At 40.5% G+C, this 27,944-nt stretch overlaps 1 protein-coding gene across 1 annotated transcript in view; it reads right to left on the bottom strand.

The window, feature by feature from the left end:
* Positions 1–27,944, bottom strand: part of wdr95 (WD40 repeat domain 95) — a 73,037-nt gene that overhangs the window by 20,133 nt on the left and 24,960 nt on the right. Inside the window, exon 10 of the mRNA XM_042062987.1 lies at positions 3,726–3,843. Coding sequence (XP_041918921.1) covers positions 3,726–3,843 — 118 coding nt within the window. The remainder of the gene's footprint in view (positions 1–3,725; positions 3,844–27,944) is intronic.

Genomic DNA, 27,944 nt, shown 5'->3' with positions numbered 1-27,944 from the left:
GGAACGTTACGCGCTTTGTGTAGGCACCCTGTAACAGTGGCTCTGTAACCAGGAACATGTAGAGTGCAGACATAAGAGCTGCAGAGCAGAGGAGGTCTGCTTTTCTTGAAGAGTAGCTGCTTGACTGCTAGGCGGTACGGCTGGGTAACATCATCTCCTCCAATAAGCCATTCCTGAGTAATCCAGTCTTGAAATGTGGGCTGAAATTCTATGGCAATAGCACCCCAAAATTATAAATTAGCTTTCCATATCAAAGTATCACAAGTTAATCATAGCATGCACAGATCAACTGTGCCTTGGGTTACATGACATTTGCATATATGCAAGCACAGGTTACTTCAGGTCACAAATGCATAAGTATAAGGAATAAGTTCAATTTTTGATACTTACGATGGAAAGCAAATTAATAATTGCCCACATGTGGATACCATGTAGAAATTTGCCACAATTTCAAGACGGGATTACTCAGGAATGACTAATTGTTCAGAGGATGAGTCATCATGAGACTGTTTTCTGACACTGGGCTGTAGCCTATGTTTCGCTCCACGATCCCTTTCTGGTCTTGAGATTTCATTGTGCCCTACACAGATTCAAGGCACCCTGGGCCAGTTGTACCAAAAGCACATGGTGGAAACATTCATTTTTTTCTTCTGTAAAAGACCTGATATGACTTGCCAAAAAGCTTCAGTTTTGTCTCATCAGTCCAAAAGACATTTCTCCAGAAGGATTGTGACTTGACAAGTGCATTTCAGCCAATTCCAGTCAGACTTTTGTATATTTTTCTTTCAGCAGTGCAACACCTGCAAGGAGCCAACTGTTGCCCAAAAAGTGAATGATGGTGTGATCAGACACGGATATACCTTGACCGTGGAATTAATCGTGGACATTTTCTTCAGCTCTTCCAATTTGCACTACCCTCTGTAGTCTGGAGTCAATTTTCTTCTAGCAGCCACATTCAGCAAGGTTGGCTACAGTTATGCATTTTAAATATGCAACTGTAGTCACTGGAACATCAAGCTGTTTGGAAATCTACTGATAGCTTTCATATTTGACATGTTTGTCTATAATTGCATTACATGCAATGGACTATTATCGCTGTTCTTCTTAATATTATTATTCTTCTTCCGACCAAATTTGACGTTCAAAGGCTCTAAAACCACTGAACCGTTCGACGTCATTCAACCACTCCTACAAAGGTCTTGTAACAGAGATTTGTTCTATGTTTTTTCACATTTGTGAACTTTATACTTTTTTAGATATTTATGATAATAGAGCAAGAAATTGACATTGACCGCCGTGGCGGCAACTTTTAGCATTATGACGTGACCTCCACCTGAAAGCAATCAACAGTAGCAGAGCTACCTGGAGCTGTGAATCTGCAGAACGTCCTCGGCTGCTGTGCCGTGGTCACTTTATTTGCTCGTGAGACTCTCATTCAGAGGCACATTTCTCTAATTACAGACAAGGTAAGTGTTCCGGTTTTTGGTATTTGAGTCATTTATGTCGTCAAACATTATGTAACGTTCGCGTTATATATGTATGAAACATATAAACTACACTAACGTTATAACGTTAACGTTTTAACATTAGTGAAATAGGCTAGTGGACGTAGCACCTTGCTACGTTGATTAAGGAAACCCACTGTTAATCAACGTTAATATGTCGTCAACGTTACAGTGAACGGTTAGCTGTAGGTTTCGATAGATAACGACAATCAAACGTAGGCCTAATGCACTAACGTTAACGTTACATTTGTTCAATAGGCCTACTAACCAGCAGCTTTTTAACGATAACGTTAACGTAAACCAGAGAAGTAAGTAGGCCTACAGATAGATACTATGGCTCTGATTTTATTCGACATCAGGTCACTTTACACGGGTGTATAGAATCAAGCACCTAATAGATTATGAATGCAGACTGGTGCTATGATTATATGCTGTGAAGGAACCTGATGAAACCCATCATGGGTGTCATGAAGGACATGAATAACGTGACTCATTGTTGATGGTCATAACGTTATAGCTTCCACCGTTCACATTTTAGTTAAAGCTAACAAATATGCTCCTGTTTTTATTTTTACCAAATTTGTAACGTTGTTTACCGCTTGTTTGTGTATCAAATAGGCCATGGCTACGTTTTCATTCTATGCTCCTGATTCTTACGTAGCCTAAGTAAACACTATCACGGTATGCTATCATAGTTCGTCTATTGATGGGTTTCATCAGGTCCCTTTCCACAGGTGTATACAATCAAGCACCTAGATTATGAATGCATTTGGTGCTTGATTATACTCCTGTGGAAAGGGACCTTATGGAAGCCATGAATAGGCTACTGTTAGGACAATTGCCATTCCTTGTATTGTTTTGGCATAACTGTTAAACTTGTTTGCTTTTGTCTTTTAGGTTCCAGACCAGACCAGTGGTGATGACCATGTATGACATTACGTGTGTGCCTGTCTGTGTGCACACCTGTCAACCATACATCTCTGACAATGTTGCTAGCCACATACTAACATACATTCTTACAAACATGTAACCATATCTGTGCACATACCATTTAACCATACTGAGACTTATCTGAGATCTACACTGAGACATTCTGAGAACTATATTGTTGTGTGAGGACTATACTCACTAACTATATGGAACATGTATACCTGTGAATCATATTGTCAACCATTCATACCTTTGAATCATTCCTGTGCTGTAACATCTGTGAAACATAGCTGTGCTGTTAGACCTCTCTTTTTAGACCTGAGCTGTGCTGTGTGAAAAATAAGATTCTAACCTAAGTTCTTGTCTAAAACTGATCATCTGAAGGGCTGACTCTTTTATTCTTCAGTGTATATATCACCATCAAATTTGACCTAATACCTTTAACTGAGGCCTCTAGCTGTTGCTGCCAGTTCAGAGTTACCACTGATAAATAGATCTGTCTTAGGATAATATGATTGGCATTATCAAGTTCTGTGTATATATATATATATATATATATATATATATATATATATATATACACACAGCTGTGATTTTTACTTCAAGCTTACATTGGTAAGTGTTCATTAGTGTATTCTGAGTATCATTCTGCTGTATTAAAACAAAGAATGTTGATCAATATTGAATTGACCATTTATTTTTACTGACTGTCATATACTCTAAGCTAACATCTAACCAAGTAAGTGGTTTTCAAGAATACTGTAAGACTGTGTAATCTGAATAATCATACTGTAAGTAATATAATGTTATACACAGCAGCTTTTTTGCATTTACATGCAATGGTAATTCCCTGGAATTGCATTTTCTAGTTTTCATTCTGATACCCTCAGGCAACCCTTCTCTGGCATGTGCATTTAGGTGTGCACAATGATACCAAACTGCACTATGACTATTTTCTCCATTAAGATACACTGAATGACTGAATAAAAGATTGAATACATCTGTACTACTAATTGTGGTGAAACAGTTCATTTTAAACATCACTATAATCCAATAATTTATCATATTTTTAGGGGTACCAAAAAATCAGTTCGCGCCATTTTAGAATATCTATGTAAAATATACAAATATATATATCTCTTTTCAAACTTTCTTTGCTAAAGCATGCAGCTGTAAATGTTGCTTTGAATTTCATTGCATCACTTATAAAGCATTCTTCCAATAATCTGTAAGGGTACCAACAAATTCAGCCACAACTATATATTTTAATGTTAAAGCAAACTTGATTACCTGCGTTACCCAGTCCTGGTGAACCTTCCATCTAATGTAAGACACATTTGTACAAAGGGCTGCAGTGTCAATTGCAATATTGGGCACATTTTCAACTTTAGGAAACTTCTTCCATGTCCTATGAACAAATAAAGAGTAAAAAAAAACAATTCATATATAAACTTAACGCAAAAAGTAAGGAAATTTGTGCTTGGTAGGTTATTTCTCTGTGGTAACAATGCTGAGTATGTGGGTTGCACTCATGAAAAATTTGCCAAATCTTCTCTACCATTCCCAAACAGCTTATTCTACCATTGACTCGTTTGGTGTTTGGAATGATTGAAGATTTAAGAAACATGACATATTGGCAATTTAACAATTTATTCATTTCACAAACAGGAGCGTCAGTAGTGTGTGGAAGAACCATACACAGCCACAACAGCCTGGCATTTCCTCCTCATGCTGGTCACCAGCCTGGTCACTCTGCTGTGGGATGGCATCCCAACCCATGAGTCCAGAATTTGGACTCATCACTGAGCATAACGTTCCTCCACATGTTCAGGTTCCAGTGCATGTGTTGCTGATACCAGCGCAAACGGGCCTGACGGTGAAAGGCAGTCATGACAGGACTCCTGGCAGCCCTATGAGACTGGAGATTGGCTGCGTGCAGTCTGTTCCCGATTGTCTGGGCAGACAGCCGTCGGCCATATCGTCCTGCAAACTTTGACTGCAGATCTGTAGAAGACAGATTTGGCCTTCAGTTTGGAGATGGTACTAGGGCTCACTCCAAATAATGCCACAACTTGGTTTTGCGGAATACCAGCTTTAAGTTGTCCTATTGCAAGAGCCCTATCCAGATTAGTCAAATGTGGCATGGTGGTTCTTGGAGCAGACACTTACTGACTGTAGCTGTACTTACAGTAGTAGGACCCATGCTGCCAATCAGGTGATTTGCAGCACCTGGGGGTACCAGAAGCTCAAAACAAGTGTCAATAGCAACAGCAATAACCTGTTTGGCAATGGCAGAGAAGATTTGGCAAATCTTTCATGGGCACAACCCACATACTCAGCTCTAATGCTCATCCCACAAGTGCCTGTTCTTTACAAATGGGGCACCATTAGAAAGGAAACTAAACAGGCTTTCCAACGGTATAAGATTTATTGCCAAAAACATTGTAAAAAACAACAGAGAAATAATCTACCAAACACACATTTCCTTACTTTTTGTGCTAAGTTTATAACAGGAATATTTCACATGCAGCAGCTTCGTAATATAATTTCCATCAATGACCATATTAAAGACACATTTACATAAGCCTTGTTTATATTGTGGGTGTGGGTCAAAGCTGGGGCATAAACTTACTTCCTGGCCCAGGAGCATTTACAATGGGCTAGGTTTAAACAGGGCTACACCTAGAACTTAAGCTCAGCTCGACAGATAGGGTCACAGGTCCAAGCCCCAGTGCTTAGATGTCAAGATGAACGGTTACAACAGCTACTGTTTTGTTTATACTAGTAAAATTGACTAGGCTCACACTGTTTACATAATTTAACACCCTAATGTAACACCCTAAAACATAGTAACTTCTCACAAGTAATAAGCCACAAACGTAATAAAAAACTACACTTTTTAAAGTAATAATCCCACAAATGTAATAACTCATCTCCCACAAGCAAAATGATTATTAGATTTTGGAACATTATTACATTCTCTTCAAACATAATTCATTTATTGATTTTCTATCTGTTTTATCAGTTGTAAGAGTATGTCGGTCAAATGTTTCTACCTTTACTTATTATTCATCATTTACCAGAGGCCAAGCAGTAAAGCTGCGTATATGGCCCCAAACATAACTAGAAATGCATCTCCGAGGAACTGCAAGAGTGGGCTTGATCAGGTACAATTCGCCAAAAGGATTGCAACAGTACCTCATTTTTGAAAATCAGGCGCACGGATCAGAAGTTATCTGCATTAACAAAACATCCAACAAGCCAAAATGCATAAATAATGCAGTTGCTATGCTGGTTGCTAGGGTAATCATGCTGGTTGCTTGGTGGTTGGTAGGGTCACATTATAGTGGTGGTTACTAGGTTGTTGCTAGGGTAATTGGTATGGTTGCTAGGGTATTGCTAGGGTACATATGGTGGTTGCTATGCAAAATAACGCAGTTGCTAGGGTAATCATGTTGGTTGCTAAGTTGACATTATAGAGGTGGTTTCTAGGTTAATAAGATGGTTGCTAGGGTGTTGCTAGGGTAATTAAGATGGTTGCTAGGGCGTTGAGTTAACGCTGTGCGTGCACAATATAAAACTTGAATTCAGTTAAACTCTATCATTAGACTATATCTGCCCTACAAGATTTTCGGCCAAGGAGCCGCTACTGATGACCTGTATGAATTGACATGGATTGGCTGCGCTATCACATCTTTTACATGACCTGTATAACTGGTACTGGCTATCAAATGTCCCTGTGGGAAAGCCTATGTAGGAAAAACACACCGAGTTCCAGTGGTGGACATTACTTGAGTACATTTATTCAATTACTGTACTTAAGTTGCTTTTTCATGTATCTGTACTCTACTTGAGTATTTCAATTTTGTTAAACTTTTTACTTTTACTCCAGTACATTTCGAGGCCAAATATCTTACTTTTTACTCCACTGCATTTTGTGACAGCTGAAGTACAGCTGAAGTTCCTTTTGGAAAAAAGACTGTACAAAAACATGTGTAAATGTATATTTTCTATTAAGCGAGCTAGGCGTCAAATAATGGTGTTGCCTAACCTATGTTATTGTCATATGCACTATTTACTGTACCTTGTTGACCCCTTTTCACAATATTGATGTTACCATAACTAGCCTCTTGACGCCATCAAGCAAATGATAGACAATGATAGACAATCTGACACTATCAAACACAAAAGGGAACATCTTGATTTGGTCCGAAAGTGTAAAGCATTTAACAAAGAAAAATGTGGTTACTTTGAAGTATCTAAGATAAGATATCACATTAGTTTGTTTTTAGTTATTTCTACATACAACAAGTATTAGCTGATTTTGTGCTTGAATGGAGGAGAAAGGCTCAATGAATGCATATGTCTGTGCCGAATCATTTCAACAATGCAACTGTATTAGGCATAATACATTTCAGGACTTTTACTTTTGATACTTAAGTACATTTGAAGGCAAGTACTTTTGTACTTCCACTCAAGTGGAAATGTAAAAGGAGGACTTCTACTTTTACTGGAGTTTGACCATGTGTATCTCTACTTTCACTCAAGTACAGGATTTGTTCTGAAGACAAGGATAAGTGAACACAGAAGCAACAACAGGAACAAAGATGAAAAGAGTCCCTTGGCTGTTCATTTGAACAAATTAGGATACCCAATCTCAGCTATGAAATCTCTACTTTAATTGTGTGTTTCCAAGGGCATGGAACTAGGCTTCATCCAAGTATTCCAACGGTACCTCATTTTTGAAAATCAGACATAGGCCTACGGGTCAAAAGTTACATGCATACACCTTCATAGACACAGACAGCCCAGCCCAGCCCAGCTTCATAATTATGCAGATGCCAGATGGCTTACAACTCTGCCACAAAGATCCTTGATTACTAACAAGATAGAGTAACGTAATTCGTTACTATGGGAGCAAAACGGGACAGTTCCGGTCTGCATAAGAGTGGGAGTGTCACCTTACGTCACTAAATACACTTTCTCTCTTAACAAGCAATTCGGTTGTTAAGTCCGACGTCACGGACCCAACAGCTTTTTGGGCAAAAAAACGTTTACCAACGCATGACACCTACATTTTATTGAGGGTAGAACAAAACCGGTTAACGTTAACAGAGCAATTACTATAGGTGTGCAGCCAGATGATACAATCAAGATTACGTGCAGGCTTTCGCGAAAAATTGGATTTTATTAGGTTAAGGCAACAAGTGAGTAGTAGGATGACAATTTTGGTAAAGGCTACACTGAATAGCCAGAAAAACATTGTTTATTTTACTGTCTATGGAGAAAACTGAGCGGCTCTGAAAGCTGTTGGACCCGGAAAAAGATTTATTAGCCTATTATTGCATCATCACTTAATAACCGAATAAGAGTAGCCAAACAGACATACTTGTGTTTACAGTATTATTGTCTATAATCATGTAAGATACTAGTGAATCATTCTTTAGGACATGGAATGAATAATTTAATTATTTATTTAAATTATTTAATTATTTAATTAATTCAATTAGACAAGGCAAACGAGGTGGTGGAATTGCCTCCATTCTCTCAAACAAATATAGCTGCACTAGAGTCAACTTTGGCGAATTCGCTTCCTTTGAGTATATTGCCCTCACTCTGAAGGCTGACCCAGCTGTACTTCTATTAACCTTATACCGCCCTCCTAAACTATGGACTGGCTTTCTCGACCAGTTTTCTGAACTTATGTCGCTCATCATCACTAGCTATGATCGGATAATTGTAAATGGCGACTTTAATATTCATGTCAATAAGACAACTGATGCTAAAGCCAGTAAGTTCCTTAATGTGTTGGACAGTTTAGAGCTAAAGCAGCATGTTACAGGACCCACCCACAACCTTGGCAACACCCTTGATCTAGTCATTTCTAGAGGGATAGAAGTCACAGACTTATCAGTAAATTATATAAATATGTCTGATCATTATTGTGTATCTTTTAATATAGTACTACATACTCCAAACATTCATCCCGAAATTGCAATCAAATCGCAACTCTTGGACATTAGACCAGAACAGCAGTTCATACCTCTTATAGACTCCATAAATTTAGATATTTTACATCATCCCATTGATCAAATGGTAGAGGCTCTCAATCGTGAATTAGGCGCTCTGCTTGACAGAGTGGCACCCTTAAAAACTAAAAAAAGGCCCTGTAGCAAACTGACACCTTGGATGAACGAAACTATCCATGATCTAAAAAGATCATGTAGAAAAGCTGAGAGAACATGGAGAAAAACTAAGTTACAGGTTCACCGTGCCATTCTAAAAGAAAAAATAGCAAATTATAATAGAGCTATTCGGAATGAGAGAAGGAACCACTTCTCTAAGGGTCATTCCACATCAATTCAACCAGGGCCCACGCACTTAGGTCTCAAAAAATTCTGAAAAAATTACCAGGTGTACCTATGTTACCCAGGAGACACACTGTAAAATTAATCTTATGTAAGATCAATACTTCCCAAGATACAGCCAGTTTTACAGGGGGAGGGGGGTGTTGATTTTGTTCGGGCTCTTTTTTTTGTCAAAGTTCACAAGCCCACAGCGCAAGAACTAAACCATGTAGGAGGCTCAAATTTTGCATGCTGGTACATAAATAGGAATAGTATGTAGCAAAATCGTCACGTTTGGTCTGGATAATCCTGCATGGTCATAGCTGTCCCTCAAAGTTGATACAAATTTTATTGGAGTTTTTGGCTGGGCTCTGTTTAAGTCAAGTCAAGTTTATTTATATAGCACATTTCATACACAGAGGTCATTCAATGTGCTTTACATAAACAAAACCAAACGATAATAACAAATAAAAGCATAGAAGGGCAATATAGTCAAAGAATAGTTAAAAGGTAAAGATCATAATAAAAGGAAAACATAAAACACAAGGTAAAATCATTTAAAAATAAAGAATAATTAGTAAGCAAAAACAAAGGCAAAAGTAGTAAAAAAAGTAATAAAAGACAAAGTAGAATAATTATCGAGGCAGATTCAGAATTTGTAACTCGGCACAGTTAGCAGAAAGCGTCTGAGAACAGTTTGGTCTTAAGTCTAGATTTAAAACTGGCTACAGTTGGGGCCTTTTTAATGTCATCTGAAAGTTGGTTCCACAGCTGAGCCGCATAGCAGCTAAAAGCTGCTTCACCATGTTTAGTTCTAACTGTAGGTTTTACTAGCAGGTTTTTCACCTGGGACCTGAGAGGACGAGAAGGTGTGTACTGCTGAAGCATGTCTGACAAGTATTTAGGTCCTGCTCCATTTACTGATTTATAAACAAGCAATAGTGCTTTAAAGTCAATTCTGTGACTTACTGGAAGCCAGTGCAAGGACTTAAGAATTGGAGTAATGTGGTCAGTTCTTTTAGTTTTTGTTAGAGTCCTAGCTGCTGCATTTTGTATCACCTGAAGCTGTTTAATAGTCTTTTTAGGAAGGCCTGTGAACAGTCCATTGCAGTAATCAACCCTGCTGGAGATAAATGCATGAATGAGTTTTTCTAAGTCATGTTTTGACATCAGCCCTCTGAGTTTGAAAATATTTTTGAGGTGGTAAAAAGCTGATTTAGTTATCGCTTTCATGTGGCTGTTGAAATTTAGATCACTGTCAATTAATACACCAAGGTTTTTAACAGTATCCTTTGCCTTCAACCCTTTTGTGTCAAGGAGAGTGGCAACCCTAAGTCTTTCCTCATTTTTACCAAATATAATTACTTCAGTTTTTTCTTTGTTCAGCTGAAGAAAATTTTGAGACATCCAGGTGTTGATTTGTTCTATACACTGACACATAGATTCAAGAGGACCATAGTTGTTTGGTGATAGAGCTAAGTAAATTTGTGTGTCATCTGCATAGCTATGATATGAAATCAAATTATTTTGAATGATTTGTCCAAGTGGGAGCATATAGAGGTTGAATAATAGTGGCCCCAAGATCGACCCCTGGGGAACACCACAGGTCAAGGACGTTGGTGTTGAGGTACAGTTTCCGATGGCAACAAAGAAGCTCCTTTCTTGTAGATATGATTTTAGCCAGCTGATAACTATGCCTGTAAATCCAACCCAGTGTTCTAGTCTGTGTAGTAAAATATTGTGATCAACAGTGTCAAATGCTGCACTAAGGTCCAGTAGCACTAGGACTGATGTTTTACCTGAATCTGTGTTGAGGCGTATGTCATTGGAAACTTTAATGAGAGCTGTTTCAGTGCTGTGATTTGCCCGAAAACCAGACTGAAAGTAATCAAAATACCCATTTGATGTTAGGAAGGTGGTTAATTGATTAAAGACTACTTTTTCAATAATTTTGCCAATAAAAGGTAGATTGGATATGGGCCTGTAATTGTTTAGCATGGAGGCATCCAGGTTATTCTTCTTGAGAAGTGGCTTTACAACAGCTGTTTTCAGTGACTTAGGAAAAGTGCCAGACAGCAATGATACATTTACAATTTGAAGGACATCCGCCGCTATGAGGTGAAAAACAGTTTTGAAGAAATTGGTAGGCAGAGTGTCTAAGACACATGTGGAAGGGCTGAGATTCTGTACCGTTTTTTCAAGTGTTTCGTAGTCTATCAAGCTGAACTCTGACATCAAGTTTAGTTTCCCTCTGTTTGTTGCTGGAAGTTCAGGTTGTTGAATTTGTAATTGAGCAGATATGTTGAGTCTGATTTTGTCAATTTTACCTTTAAAAAAAGATGAAAACTCATTGCATTTATTAGTTGAGAGAAGTTCAGGCGCTAATTGTGAGGGGGGATTTGTTAACTTATCAACAGTTGAAAATAGAATACGAGTGTTATTTGAACTTCTATTGATAATGTTAGAAAAGAAAGACTGTCTTGCTTTGCATATTTCAGAGTTATATGTGCGGAGCATCTCTTTATGGATTTCATAGTTGATCTGAAGTTTGTATTTACGCCATTTTCTTTCAGTCTTCCTACACTCTCTTTTTAGAAGTTTAACTGCTGGATTTTGCCTCCATGGTGCTTTCTGTTTGTCCTTAACTTTCTTGAATTGTAATGGAGCAATGTCATCCATAATGTTTGCCATTTTTGCATTAAAGTGATCAAATAAGTCTTCAGAGTCTGACAGTTGACTTGACTTTAGTGAAAGTGCTTGCTCAAAGAGAGCACTTGTCTGATCATTTATGATTCTCCTTTTTACCATCATAGCTGTGTTTTGAGTGTGTGGGGACATAGACACATCAAAGAACACGCAAAAATGATCAGATAAGGCCAGGTCTTTAACAGCTGTAGAGACATCGAGACCCTTTGTGATAACAAGGTCGAGGGTATGGCCGAGAGAGTGTGTTGGCCCCTGTACATGCTGTGTTAGGGAGAAAGTATCGATTAGTGCAATGAATTCCTTGGCATAATTGTTTTCAGGATTATCCACATGCAAGTTTAGATCCCCTGATATAATAAGACAGTCATACTCTATGCAAACAACTGATAGCAGTTCACCTAGCTCTTCAAGAAAAACTTTAGCTGAATGTTTTGGAGGCCTGTAAATTGTCAGTAATAAAATCTGAGGAGAAGACTTAATGCATGCACACAGATATTCAAATGAAGTAAAGTCACCGAATGACGACTGATTGCACTGAAAAGACGTCTTGAAAATTGTGGCTATCCCCCCACCTCTTTTATTTGCTCTGGTAGCACTCAAAAAACTGAAGTTTGGGGGAGCTGATTCGATGAGAGTAGCAGCACTGTTTGCTTGATCTAACCATGTCTCAGTTAAAAGTAAAAAATCAAGGTTGTGTGTGCAAATTAGATCATGAATTAAGAATGATTTGTTTGAAAGAGATCTGATATTTAGGAGTGCTAGTTTTGTTAGTTTAAGTGTTGGGGAAATATGATCCATGGGGGAAATCTGAGGTTGATGTGGTACGGGTAGGAGATTGGACTGGTTTACCCTATAAGCTTGATGCATTTGTGTTCTATTTCTTGTCAATACAGGAATAGAGAATGTCATGGGCTTACTGGGTCCCGGCATGTTCTCAAAACTACTGTCAGTACCATTTATATTGCAGGGACCCTGAGAATATCATGCAATACAGTCATCATATAATTGTCCCCTGCTGCTGCCATCTGTATTTTCCACTGCACATTCCATGCTATATGCCGGCTGAGAAAATGAACTAAGAGGTTGCTGCTGCTTAAGAGATCCTTCTAAACGGGCCTTCAGGGTTTAACGGGTTTAAGCCTTCAGAAGACATAAGTAATTGCTGAAAACAGTGGAAACTCTAGGGTGTCTCTACCATTGATAGGCTATTGCATCAAACACCCTTTGATACACTCAGTCAGGCATCCTCTCTAAGATGCGAAGAATTTGCAGACTCCTTCAAAAACAAAGTCATTTCTATAAGGGAGGCTATTGGTAACACAAGTAATATGTTTGATAGTACACCCAAAAACAGCCCCCCAAAATTAAGGTTCTTTAGCACTATTACTCAATCTGAGCTTGGTAAAATTATAACTCAAACCGGCTCCTCAACATGTGTTTTGGATCCAATCCCTACTAGATTCCTCAAAAAAGTATATGATACAGTAGCTTAGCTCCCTTTATTCTCAAGGTAATAAATACCTCATTAGAAACAGGTATATTTGCAACTGCTTTTAAAACCGCTGTTGTGAAACCTTTACTTAAAAAGTCAAATCTTGACCATACCAATCTCAGCAACTACAGGCCTATATCAAATCTACCGTTCCTGAGCAAAGTACTTGAAAAAGTCGTTTGTAATCAGTTAAATACCTTCCTCAACGAAAACAGTATCCTTGAAAAATTCCAATCAGGTTTTAGATCAAATCACTGCACAGAAACGGCTCTAGTAAAAATAGTCAATGATCTCAGACTGGCCACTGACTCAAACAAAGTCTCAATCCTTATTCTTCTGGATTTGAGTGCGGCATTTGACACCATTGATCATAGCATCCTAATTCACCGCCTTGCGAAGTGGGTGGATCTCTCTGATAATGCTCTAAACTGGATTCAAACCTACATTACTGGCAGAGATTTTTATATCAGTCTAGGAGATCATGTATCTGAAAAACATGACTTGCCTTTTGGTGTGGCCCAGGGGAGCTGCCTTGGTCCCCTGCTATTTTCCCTATATATGCTTCCGTTGGAAAACGTCATAAGTCAGCATAATGTAAACTTCCACAGCTACGCAGATGATACCCAATTGTATATTTCTGTGGAGCCAACTAACCCAGATGGCCTTTGCTCCCTCACTGCATGCCTAACCGTGCCCGTGCCGAACATTCCATTTTTGGTGCTGGATGACCTCCTCACACAAAAAACCTTATTTCTTGAGTATAATACATACCATCAATGGGATATACATACCACTGTAATCAGAAGGATCAGTTCTATGAAATGATGTAAAATACATATGGTAATGTTGATATAGTTATGAACAGTATTTGAAAATCCTCTCCAAATGTATATCCGGAATTTGTCAAAATTTAATTTCATTCACATAAAAATGAATTTTCATCATATTTCTCTACAAGATAGAGAAAAATATAGAGTGTATGAAATGTTCAACAAGTTGTGGGCTATTTAACAAAAAAAGACTGTATTGGAATATCATTAACCTTTCAAAAGTTATGATAATTTTAGTGATCAGTGTAAAGAAATGCAAGAAAACGGGATTTAGAATGTTGACAGAATTTACATTCACTTTCTCAACATAAAAGTATGCATAAAAACTAATAATCAAGTCAGAAACAATGGTTTAGATGTATTTGGTCTATAAGAATAAACCATTTATTTGTATATAAGCAAATGCTACAGTCAATAAGAATGACATTAAAAAAAAAACATACTGTACCTTACCAGTAATACAGGAAGTAAGTATACTGTATTCATTGAAGACCTTTTCGGAAAAGAGACATAAAATACATTTGATTCAACAAATACAACTTCCTTATATAAATCAGTATAATATGAAAATTATATACATATATAAAATGTATTATTATTCATGAAAAGCTAGGAATACAATCAGCATCACTCAAAACTCAAAGTGTTCTAAACATTTGAAAGTGGATTACATACTTAGAACAAGCCTGTGGAGAATAAACACATACACACATATACACACACTCATACCCCCACACACACACACTTACAGAGGAGGATAGGGAAAGGTGGGGTGGGGAACCTGAAGGTTGAACACAGAAGAGCTATGACTCATTACTAAACGCATCCCCTTTTGCAGAATGCCAAATCTGACAGCAATTTGTTTATCAAAAAAGATGACTACACAGCATAAACTCACTTGCACACCCTAAAACTCGCCATGGTCCAAGGTCCTAGGTCAAGCTAAGCCTTATAAACACAATTTTCCACAGACCTTCCAACAAAACACACAAAGTAGCACACAGAGTAGCACTACATAGAAAGAAAGTTAACCCATCAAATGCTTCCACTTGAACAGGTAGACTAGGAATAATGGCCTGACAAGAAATACGTTGAACAAGCTGGTGGCTGTATGGACAAGGCTTGAGGTACAGCACAAATGTAATACAGCCATGGGTATATCATTTACTAATCACACTCTCACGCAGGACATTTTGCCCAATTAACAGAACTATATAAGAGGCTATTTCAAAATACTATCGGAAACAACAAACAAAGTCTGTGGTCGGCATCTCCCATTTAAAACAGTGATTCACAAGGCATATAAGGGACAGGGAAACACTAGACCCCAAAGCAAAATCATTCATCATGGGACAACATACAGCACCGAACTATATAGGAATTAAACACCTTTCACGTCTTTTCTATCACTAAACCGAGTCTGTTCTATCACATCTAAGCGACAATTTCGTGGTGCTTTCAATAGTATTGAAGACTGTTTTGGTGAGTTTCACTTTATTTCCTAAAGTGTAGGCTATCTGAGTTCAATGAAGATATTACAGAACATGCTAGCTGCTAACTGTATAAAACCATCACCATTACCCAAATACAGCTCAGTTCTGTAAGTGTTTTTATTGTTTTCTGATGTTTTTATGTTACAAAGGGAAATGAAAAGATTATTCCCTATCTTTTGACATTTCGTGGATTATTTTACGGTTAAATAACGTTACGTTAACTTAGCGTTTTGTGAGACCGTTTGGTGTTGCCATGGCGATACAGTCAGTGGCGAGGGAAATGGCATGTACTAACGTTATTTACTGAGTGTTTTATTTACTTTTATGGCCTGTTGTGCAGGTGAGTTTATCAGTTTTCTTTCTATGATACAGACAGTTAGCGGTGCACTTCATCTTTCCCTGAGTGTTGGTGACACGCCCATTTTTGGGCCTGTCCTGTGGTTCATGGACTCGTATGCTTTCAGAAAAATAAAGTGTCTAATATCTGTAAGCATTTGCCTGAAATTTGATCACAAATTCAATCTTATTACAGAAGCGATCATGAAATGGAAGCCAGGGCTGGAAGAGGAGGTGGAGCTCCTGATAGCTGAGGTCTTAAAACATGCCCCTGCAGCCAGCCCACACCAAATGTTGAAACGAGAGGGGCATATCCCTCCAAATCAATTATACGAACATGCCGACTATTAGGGAACAATTAGTGCTATCATATTTTTGTACACCACCTCAAAATGATATGCAGATCCATGCCCTACTTTTTAAGCTTGTTCACAAGACGTGGTTACTCGTCTTCATCTTCAAGCCAAACAATAACCTTGGCGGCTCGGCTCGACACCATCTACACCAGCGGTCCCCAACCACCGGGCCGCGGCCTACGACATGAGTTTAAAAAAAAATGCATGCAAACTAAACTAAATTTAATTCGCAATAATGTCACGTTTTTACATGGCATATGCCTATATGCAGTTGTTTGATTGCACGCATGTTTGCATTTTGCAAGGTCTATTTTCTTACGTCTGTCTGTCCCGCCTTCAGCACTTTTACATATTGCCTTCAGCGCTGCGCAGCCTCAGGTCAGCTCACTTCACTTGATCAGTTCTTGGCGAACGGTAGTGTCACACGAAGTGCTAAACTGCTAGAATGAGCAACAAAAAACAAGCATCTTTAGCAGGTCACTGGCCAGAGTGTTTGAGTTGCGAGAGCAGAAAAAAAGTCACCGTTAGCTGCACATTTTAGTGATGAGGACTGGGTGTCAAAACTCGCTTACCTGTGTGACATATTCGGGTTGCTTAATGACCTCAACCTGTCACTCCAGGGGAGAATGACGACTGGCCGATAAAGTTGCTGCATTTAAAGCCAAGCTTGATTTGTAGGGACGACGAGTGGACCAGGGTGTATTTGATATGTTCCAAAAAGTAGTGGGGGTTTTGGGAGAGACTGAGGGCCCGTCCACATGGAGACGCTTTTTAGGTTAAACGCAGAGGTTTTGCTTCGTCTTGGCCGAGCGTCCAAACGAATCCTGTAAACGGAAATCCCGAAACCGCACTTTTCTGAAACCTGGTCCCAGAGTGGAGAAATCTGAAACCGTAGCCCGTTTGAATTCGTTTAGACAGCGAAACCGCACATCCTGCTTGCGTATCGATGATGTCATTGCCACACCTCAGCTGCCCTGGACTTGCACTTATAGTATTGCCTAACAATACTAGTTTTCATACATGACATTACCTACGATTACACTCCGTAAGATAAATATCACAACTGGTGCTGCACAGCGCCGATAGCTTATGACTTGGTGGACTGAACACTGTTTTTTCCCGGTGTTTTTTAATGCATTCTAGCTACTGCCAGTGACGCGAGAGAACTTAAGTTATTAGGAAAGTGCGGTGTAAGTTTAGGCTACTATTGATTTGTGCGTAGTGCCAGTGTCATTCATTTATTGTACATGTCTTACAACTTATATCTGATTTCACTCGACTGTGAATGCATGCATGCACCTATAGGCCTGGGGTATGAAGTAACGTGTTGAGTCGTGTTGAGATGGATCCGTTTGGACGCAAATATTCTTGATGCGGTTTCAGGGAAGACGGAGGAAAGAAAGATCGGTTTTGTATGTGTGGACTAGCCCTGAGGCAGGGCCCTTTCTCTCGCAGCTGGTGCGCGATCACCTTGTTGCGCTCTTAAATGAGTTTGAGCGTTACTTCCCATCCTTCAAAGATTCACGGCAAACCAATGAGTGGGTCCGCAACCCATTTGTCAATATCCCGAATAGTCCTAACTTGTCAGCGCAGGAGGAAGAGCAGTTGATCGAAATTGCAAATGACGGTGTTCTTAAAGGTGCCATGTGTAATGTCCGCCAAAAATCAATTCATACTCCACATTCCATAAAAGATGGGGGCAGTATACCTCCAGAAAGTGAGCTGGTTTACCCTAGAGTAACAACCGAGACTCGTGTATTGCAGTTTGGCTAGCGGTTATGTTGTCCGCATACTGCCTCCCATGGCCGAAACTGGTATTGAGACACCTGTCGGGCTGTGGCTAGTAATTTAGCATGCTAATTCAGGTTGATATCTCTGCAGCACTATACCTTGTTATTTTTTTAATGACATCATCGCCCTTATTTATTCTCATTCTTTTGATGCGTGTAGCTCATCTTTTGGATATTTTTACCTCAATTCTTACACATGGCACCTTTAAGAGTGTGTATAAGGAAACCTCTCTGGTGGGTTTTTGGATCAAAACCAAAGCAGAATATCCCGAGATAGCCGTAAAAGCGCTGAAAACGTTTCCCACCACGTATGTATGCGAGGCCGGGTTTTCGGCAATGACTGCAACTAGACAAATTGCGCAATCGACTGGACATTTCAAACACACTGAGGGTGTCACTGTCTTCCATCACCCCCAGATGGAAGCTTCTTGTTGCAGGGAAACAAGCAGGGCTCCCACTGATTATATTCGTAATGCACGTTTAGTTCCCATGTTTTGTTCCCATATTTTGTTAAGCATGTTCACACTTATAGATGTAGCTTCAAGTTGTTCAATATTCATAGTTCATATTGTTCAATTTTCACTTCTTCAAGTTCACGTTTTTCACAAGAGACAGTTACCTTCACTGTTCATACATAACTGGAGCTAGTTCTTTTCAAGTAATGCATGCACATGCGCCCACCCCCCGCCGGTCCGTGAAAAAAAAAAAAGGAATCAAACCGGTCCATGGTACATAAAAGGTTGGGGACCCCTGATCTACACGACGCTGTTTTTTTTTTTTTTTTAAACCGGTTATTATTTTTCCCTGTCATGATTTGCACTATGTATCAGCCTTTTGTGGCCAAGTTACTGAAGCACACCATTAGCTTAACTTAGTTAAACATTAGCTAAGCCTATGACTGACTGACGCATGTTAATGTTTTCTCCAGTAGTGCTCAGACCTAATGCAATACGTAGGCCTAAGCATTTGAAATTCCACATAAGTCACATACCTTGAAAATGAACTTTACTACTTTAACAGCTGAATTGAAAACCGAATTGCATGTAGTCTCCTTATTTCATGTGACAGCTTAACAAACTGTTTCAACAATGTTTTGTCTTCTACGCGAATTAGGCCTAAATGTGAAGCCTCTGCACGGCCCGCGGCGCCATCGACTGGTTTGGCATATGCACTACAGTACTTTTAGCCGCTTTCACCTCTGTGTGCACGCAAGTTTTTTCCTTACCAGTAGGCCTATCGTTAAAGGTGTGAAAGCGGTAAGAGGAAATACACCTGATGGTTTTGTGTAGACATAGCCCAATTCTAGGCAAGACATCTTTGTGCAACAAGCTATAAAACTCCAAAACAATGAAGCTTATAGCCAAAAACGCATGAAATCATGGTTCACTAACATTACAGCTATAGCAGCAATGTAAACTGTAGGCCTACAGTTTAGCTGCAATATGCTGGTGAATCAACACAAGATTGTCTCCATGTTTATAAAGTAACTGTCAGACGTCGTACATTAAATGTGCATACCGTATACCGGATCATACCGCGACCATTTCACTCTCACACTCGCGTTATATCAACGCATTTACAATCCTCAATAATGCTTCTAACGAGCACAGACTGATAACAGTATGAACTAAACTTAACAAAGGAGCAGTATCAATACTTACGGGTAGGCTATCTGAACGCACAGTTATAATACAGATTATAAGACAGAAACACCATCCGCATCTAAAGTCCACTGCTCCGTTATTCCCGCAACTTGGTAGCCTACCGTCGGCGCCGGCATCCTCACACTTGATCTAGGCTACAAGTGCAAGGGCGAAGGAATGACCCAGCAGCAGCAAAAAGTCTAGCGTAACCAGCTATTGGCATATCCTATTTAAGTTTTGACTAAATGTAAAATGACTGTTGACAATGTAAAATTAATATAAATGCACTCACCTGTTCTCTTTTATTTGTTCTTCACAGGGTCGGATGGAACAGCAGGTAGACCATCCGCAAAATTGAATTTCCACATTATTTTAAATAAAATATCATTTATATTTGTTAGTGTACAGCTGTCTTTTCTTTTGAATAGGCTCAACATTAGCAACAGCCAGTCAAAATGCAGGTAAAATATGAATGTGGATAATCTAGGCTATCTCAACTAGATTTTGTGCGTGGCAGTCATAAATTGATACTTGTTAGACAGCTGTCTTGAATAGGCTTGGGGTCAACAGCCACCAGCCAGAATGCAGGTATATGAATGTCTATTTCAGACAACTAGATTTTGTGGATTCTATGGGCAAATGAGGACTGTGCAGATCCGCCCTAACGTGCTGGCGACATTATGGCAACCTTTCTCAGGAAGGTTGCTACAATGTCACCAGTATGTCTTTTGGTTGCCGCGACGTGGAGGTTACGTGTTAGAAACGTTGCCAGGATGTTGCGGCATTGCGTCTTTCACCCGCACACATCGGCAACGTTAAAACTTACGTGGCGGCAACGTATGTTCGGTAATAAAGTTAGTAACCGCCACGTAACGGCGACGTAACTGTGTTAGCTGTGGCATCCGGCTGTCCACGTCAAATGCACCGACTCAAGTGAAAATATTTTTTCAAGACTCATCTTCAAGTATCCAAAACATTTCGCGCCATAAACCCCTTAACCAATCATATCAAATTGAAGCTTATGTTGTCAGCATTACGGGGAAGATTTCAGAAATAAAATCAGTCATTGGACAGCTGAGATATTAGACGATGGTTACTTTTGTAACGAAATTAGAACGGTCGGGCTCATAAGGGTTAATCAGTGGATGAGCAAAAAAAAATTTGAAATGACAAAACGGAGGTACTTTTGGTTGGACCAAAACTAAAGCGAGATATTGTTCTTAGTAATCTGGGGAACTTGGCGCACCAGGTCAAACCAAAAGTAACAAGCCTCAGTGTCATCTTAGATGCAGAGTTAAGTTTTAAGTCCCATATCAGTAAAGTTACTCAGACAGCCTATTTCCACTTGAGAAACATTGCCAAAGTGCGGCCCTTTTTAACTCAACAAGATGCAGAAAAACGAATTCACGCCTTTATCATTAGCAGGTTAGACTACTGCAATGCACTTTTCACTGGTCTTCCCAAAAAACATCTAAAGAAATTGGCACTCATACAGAACTCTGCGGCTAGACTTCTAACTAAGACCAAGAAGAGAGAACACATCACCCCCGTGTTGGCTGAACTGCACTGGCTCCCTATTTCCTATAGAATTGATTTTAAGGTTATGTTAATTACTTACAAAGCTCTGAATGGCATAGCACCTTCATATATCTCTGAGCTTTTAATATATTATCAACCACAAAGGAAACTTAGATCATCCAATTCTAATCTTTTAATCGTACCCAAAGTGCTCCACAAACAAAGTGGAGAAGCTGCTTTTATCCATTATGCCCCCAAACTATGGAACACCCTGCCTCTGTACATCAAGCAGGCGAGTTCTAGCCTGACGAGCCAGACCCACATTAAAATGTAGGGTCTGGAAACTCACCGTTCGCAGTGCTCAGTCCGAGGGGCGGGATAATCAGTTGTCTTTCAAATTCTCTCTGCATGCAATAGGACAGCGGCAGCGCTATGAGTCCCATGCGTTTCCCACCAGCAGAGCTAGTTGGCTAGTTCAAACGTTTGCCAACTTAATAAAAGCTTAACTCGTGTCACACTGTTTGCTAGCAGCAACATCCATCTTATTTGTTTTCAAGTAGCAGGGAATTCAAGCCAAACCGTTGCAACTCTGCCATCAATCATTATGTTAAGCCCACCTAACGACTCTATACACGATTTCATTGGCCTGATTAAGTTTCGATTTCTGGAGCTCACAAGCCAACAGAGAGTTGCTAGACTAGCCCTGGCAGCAAATGTAATGCTTCCGCTAGGGGCACATCTAGATTTCTAGGCTAGGCGAGTTCAGTAAATATTTTTAAAAAAGATCTGAAAACATACCTGTACAGGAAAGCTTTTAGATTATTCTACATCTGCTGCTATTGGAGGGCGCAGCCAGCCAGAAGCAGATGGGCTCCCCCTATTAAGTCAGGTTCTGCTCAAGGTTTCTTCCTGGAATATGGGAGTTTTTCCTTGCCACAGTTGCCATATGGCGTGCTTGTGGGGGGTAAAGGGTTAAGGCTGCCAGTCTTATGACCAGTGGCGTGCACAGACATTTTGGGGGGCAGGTGCTCAGGAGGGGGGGGGGGGGACTTTTTAGCGCACGTAGAACACTTAATTATAAAAAAAAAATTACACGCACATGTTGAATTAATTTGACTTGTGCTGCAATTAGTAAATCAATATACAATTAAGACAATAAAGAGACCAAAATGTGTTAATTTATGTTGCCTAACAAAACCTATAGGCCTACAACAGAAAACGTTCGTCTTAACACATAGATTTGCAATTGCAAACTCTACCGAAATTATTTGTAGCCTATGTGGTCGTCCTCACGTTATCTGTCATTGACTTGGGCTACAGCGTAAAGCTTTATCAGGAGACCAGTCGGCTAAAAATGCTTAGTTGTTTGATGCTGTATGAGACATTTTACTGCACAACAAAATGATTACACGTTGGGCTTAGAGGGCAAACTGTACGATTTTACTTGATCTGTAAGACAATAAAGAGACCAAACAGTACGAGAAGGAGTTATAGTGGGCTACTGACTGTTGTCATTACATGAATGCAGATGGCCATTTTTCACAGGTAATGGGGAACTTCCCGTTTCTTCTGTCACAAATGAATGTGTTAATACATGTTGCCTAACAAAACATATACAACAGAAAACGTTCTTCTTAACACATAAATTTGCAAAATCTACCGAAATTATTTGTATGTGGTCGTCAAGTTATCTGTCATTGATTTGGGCTACAGCGTAAAACTTTATCTAGCTTCATCTAACTAGTTTATCAGGTGACCAGTCGGCAAAAATGCTTGTTTGGTGCTGAATGAGACATTTTACTGCACAACAAAATTATTACATGTTGGGCTTAGAGGGCAAACTGTAAGATTTTGCTTGATCTGTATGTTACCTGGCTGATGGGGCACGGGAGAAGCAGCCTGCCAGCGACCATGCCTGCTATCTGAAGACGCTTACTGAACTGCTATGGTGCTGCGCATCTGGCGTGCCCTGCGCGCAACCGCGCGAGTTCACGTGACAAAGGAAGAGAGATGGGCTGGTCGGGTGTGCGCAAGGAGGTGGCTCATTTCGGGGCATTGTTTCAGTCGTTTTTAATGGCTCAGGTTTTCAAAAGATCATTTCAAAACCGACCTCAGTAAAAATCTTAATAATATTAATAATTAAAAAAACAAGTTTCAAAAGGGCATTTTCATTGATAAAGGGCAAACTTCCTAGTGCTTTAGCACCACCTAGTGTCTATGTATGCACGCCTATGCTTATGACATGTTATTTTCTATATTTTTGATATGTTGCTGAGTGGATCATAAACGGCCCCAGCAATGAAGAAAAGTGATTGATAATGACTGACTGACTATTATTGTGTTACATGCTTCAAATGTAAAGCACTTTGAGCTGCATTCTGTGTATGAAAGGTGCTATACAAATAAAGCTTTATTATTATTATTATTATTATTATTAGTCTGTGAACCAAGCAAGCTAGCTAGCTAGCTAACGCTAGCTTAAAAAGCTATACAAGTGGATGGCAGTAGCTATGGCAATACAGCTATGCACTAACAAGTGACTAGCAGTTGAGGGACTTCACTCAAACTTAATATACTGTTGCTAGTTCACTTGAGTATAAACTATCCACTTCAACTAATATCAGTAATGTTATTCAGTTAGTTGTCATTTCAAAGAAATTACACTTCACCGTTTGAAATGTTACTTTAGCTAGGAGGCTAGCTAACTTGCTAGCAACCGGGCAGTAACTGGCAGCAGCACCCCCCACTTTTGTGATAACAATAACAAATAGTGCAACATACATTTTCTAAATGAATGATTTGCAAACTCGGACAGCAAAGAGTGCCAAATCAATGTTAATTGTTGATCAGATCAATCAGTTTTTGACAGGCGCCCAAAATTCATTATCGATGGCATGAGTGGTTGGTCTCTCAAATAGAGCGTCGAAAGGGGTTCTGCTGTATCTCAGAAGGGTTCCCTTGGTAACGATGGGCTGAAAACTCACAAAATGTAGGCTAAAAAACGTCAAGTTCAATTCATGCACAAGGCAACTAAGTTACGATAGGCTAATGAAACATATTAAAGGGAATGAGTTCATGTAGCTCTATTGTTCAAAAAATTATCAACAATGTTAGTCTAGGTCAATTTTTTAAAGAAATTAACCCTGAAGGCAAATCATGTTAATTTTTGGCATACAACATTTTTAGAGGTTTTGAAGGGTGCTGAATTCAAATCTTCTGTATGCCAGGCTCAAAAATGTCCCATAATGCCTCAAAATGAAGAAATCAAATATGGCCGCCGCCAGGTCAAAATCGAATTGATCACTTATCTTTTGGACTGTACAAGGTAAAGACCTGAATGTAATGTGCTTTTATAGGTTTTCACATATAGAGAATTCAATGACATGCTCAGATTTAAGATCAAGACTAAAGGAAATGCTTGAAATTAATGTACATGGTTAAAATTGTTGTCTCGGATAATGAATAATTCATGAAAAAAGAGGACCATAAAACAGGTTGATGGTATGAAGAGCTAGGCTACACACTTAGGCTATCCTAATCATCCTCATCCTTCTCCTCTCCAGCAGTGTTCTGACAGGTGCTGCTGCAGCTGCATGACTCCATGCATAACATGCCATTTTTCCTGCAACTGCAGCGCAGGCTTAGACATCCCTTGAAGCAACCACAGGAGGTGATCTCCTTACAAGCTTTTGGAATTGGTGAGAGATAGTAGCTGTGGCACTAACTGATCATCCACATTTGGATGGCCATGATAAGAGTGTGTTGTGTTTGGGCCACCAACATGCTTTCTAGGCAATTATGCCTATACACACAAGGGAAGCCCGTTGTCGTTTTTTCTCTGGTAAACGTGTGGGTTCTCCTGTTTCCGAGGGACCGTCAAGAAAGATTGCAAGAGTAGCCAGGGTGCTTGGGGAGTCCTCAGCAGCCTCACTGTTTTCTCTTAGTACAAGGCCTGCAGTTCCCCAACCTGCTCCTCCTACCAGTCCGTGTGAGCTGGAGGAGGAAGATGAGGAGGCCATTGTGGACGTTAAGACTGTTCTCTCGTCTGAGGGAGAGGAGCTACCTTGTGCATAGCCCTGTGCAGCCAGCCCAGTGGCGGCGCTCATTCCCCTCCTACCAGACTTTAGTGACTTGGTCTGTCGCCAGATTTCCTCCCCAACTACTTTTCGTAGGTGATCTGGCCAGGCTAAGGTGCTTTCCAACATGTACGTGTGGTAGCTTTATTTAGTTATGTAGCTTTATGAAAATTTATTATTATTATGTAGTAGTAGTTGTATGAAAAGATATTCTGTAAACTGTCTGAGGTCCATGTGGTGAAACAGCAGGGGTAATTATAGCTAAGGCATACACATGCTTAGGGGCCAGGAGTTTAAGGTTACGTATAAGGACATGTATGAAGAGAGAATGGGTAGCCTCAGCGGCTGTTCTAGCAGGGTCAGAGGTCACTTGCAGAAATATAGAATGAATACAAAGACACATATGTATTACCAAAAGAGGTAAGGAGGACATAGGAGCTTTGTTCTTTTCTGAGTTAACAAAAACAAGTGACGACATGAGAAGGAAGGGTATAAGAACCATGTACAGAAAGTCAGATGCAGCTTGCTTCATGAACCAATGCTCTGGAATACATTAAAGCCATCGTCTGCAGTATTCATCTACATTGTTTGGAATTCTTTGGAGTTTGTATTCTTTAAGTAAAATAAGCCACCACATACGGCGAAGGGCTGATTGGTTGTGGCTCACTCCTCCCAGTGGATCAAGCTTTGGAGACCCTCTTCTGTGCCCTCTTCTCCTCTCCCAACTTCCTCTTTGGTGGTCCCTCCTGCCTCAGTGCCAATGGCAGGACTATGGAGGCTCTGCTGGGTAAGCTGTATAGGCCCATAGCGATGCAAGTCCGCCTTGCTAACAAAGCGGCCATTCTGTCCCTGTATGTTTAACACCTCTCTGGTCTCTTGCAAAGCAGTGCCGGTGATCCCACTCTTTTGAGAGAGCTCCAGTCAGCCTCTGTGTGCCTCGCTGCAGTGTCTAAGGAGCAGGTAGTGGCATCGGGCCACTCCTTGGCTCAGTTCTGGGTAGCTAGACGCCATCTCTGGCTGTCTTAATCTCAGCCCCAGCAGGCAGTCAGAGAGTGTCTTTTGAGAGTGCCGGTGGAGCCTGGGTCCATGTTCGGCCCACAGGCAACCACCCTGTTGCAGCAGGCGCGTGACAGCCGCCGCTGTGCAGAAGAGGTGTCAGGGTCTCTTGGCAGGCGTGCCAGGGGTGCTAGGCACTCTAGGGCATTCACGCCTAAGCCAACACCTACCTTGGGGCATCCGTCTTGGGGGCCGACTGATCTCAGGCAGCGGCTTCAGGCATCCCAGGGGCGAGGTACCTGCCCACAAGCTGGCCGGGGGGGCCAGCGTGCTAGTGGCCGTGGCCCCTCCAGGCGCGCCATCGTTCCTGACAATCTCCGGGTCAGCCTCGCCTCTCAGCTCGATGCAGGAAGGCTTGGCTGGCCTTAGGAGCAGATCCATGGGTGCTCTCCACCATGACCCATGGGTACCACCCACAGTTCCGAAGCAGGATGCTTATTTTCAGATACCCATCTGGCCGGGGCATTGGCGGTTCCTGAGGTTTACGTTTGAGGGTCGGGTTTTCGAGTTTCAAGTCCTCCAATTTGGAATCTCTCTGGCCCCAAGGGCCCTCCCAGGCCAAGGTGACTATGTCCCGCAGGCTTCACAGGGCCCTACACTGGTGGAGAGAGCCCGCCAACACCGAGAGGGGGAGTGCCATGGGACTGGTGATTTGTCGCCGTGTCGTATTTACAGACGCATCCCCAGTAGGCTGGGGCATCGTTCTCGATGGTCAGGGCATCAATGGTCTCTGGACGGACCCTTGGCTACCCCAGCACATCAATGTCCTGGAGCTGAGGGCCGCTCTCCACGCCCTCCGGCACTTTCTACCGTGGATAAGAGCCAACATGTGATGGTGAGGAAGGGGGGCTTGGGGTCTCCAGGTCTTTGCAGCCTGGCGACAGACCTGTGGCTCTGGGCTCATCCCCTCATCAGCTCTCTCAGAGCAGTTCATGTGCCGGGGGCCTTGAATGCTGCGGCCACCATCTTGTCAAGAGGGGGGCCACATCCCGGAGAGTGAAGGCTCTAGTTAGCTTCTTCCAATTCACAAAGGCTAACTATTCAGTCAGCCTATACATAATCCTCACATAACAATCTTTACATGCTATTACAGATGTATTACATGGTCCTAAACAAATTGTTATAATATTATGTTATAGTTACTGCTGAGCATGAGGGGAGCGACATAATTCACAAGCACCTCCTCGGTGTATAGATAGAGGGTGTGACCTCATTCACGGTTATATATGGGTATTTGGGTGTGTAGGGGTAAGGGTAGCACACTGGACATCATAACAATAGGCTGAGGTACAATATTTCATTAGTTGGCAAATCTAGTAGTAACAGTTTTAAACATAGGCCTTTAGGTTAAGAGTTTCAAGCATTTTCTTCAAATACTAAATAAATAGTTAAAATACAGATAAATAATATAAATAGATAGTAAAATATGGTAATCAACCTTGCTTCTAAACACGTTTCAAGTAAATGCTTCAGAAAGTCATCAACCTGTTTCATGGTCCTTTAACCATGTACATTAATTTCAAGCATTTAATTTAGTCTTGATCTTAAATCTGAGCATGTCATTGAATTCCCTATATGTGAAAACCTATAAAAGCACATTACATTCAGGTTTTTACCTTGTACAGTCCAAAAGATACAGTAAGTGATTAATTAGATTTTGACCTGGAGGCGGCGGCCATATTGGATTTCTCCATTTTGGGGCATTATGGGACATTTTTGAGCCTGGCATACAGAAAATTTGAATTCAGCACCCTTCAAAACCCCTAGAAATGTTGTATGCCAAAAATTAACATGATTTGCCTTCGGGACTTAAGAGAATAAGCACATTTTCCAAAATCCTGCCTAGTCTATGTAGGTAGGTAGGCC

Source organism: Alosa sapidissima, chromosome 15 (genome assembly GCF_018492685.1).
Source record: "Alosa sapidissima isolate fAloSap1 chromosome 15, fAloSap1.pri, whole genome shotgun sequence".
NCBI lineage: Eukaryota > Metazoa > Chordata > Actinopteri > Clupeiformes > Clupeidae > Alosa > Alosa sapidissima.
Note: the sequence above shows the minus strand (reverse complement) of the source record. Positions and strands in the feature narration are given on the sequence as shown.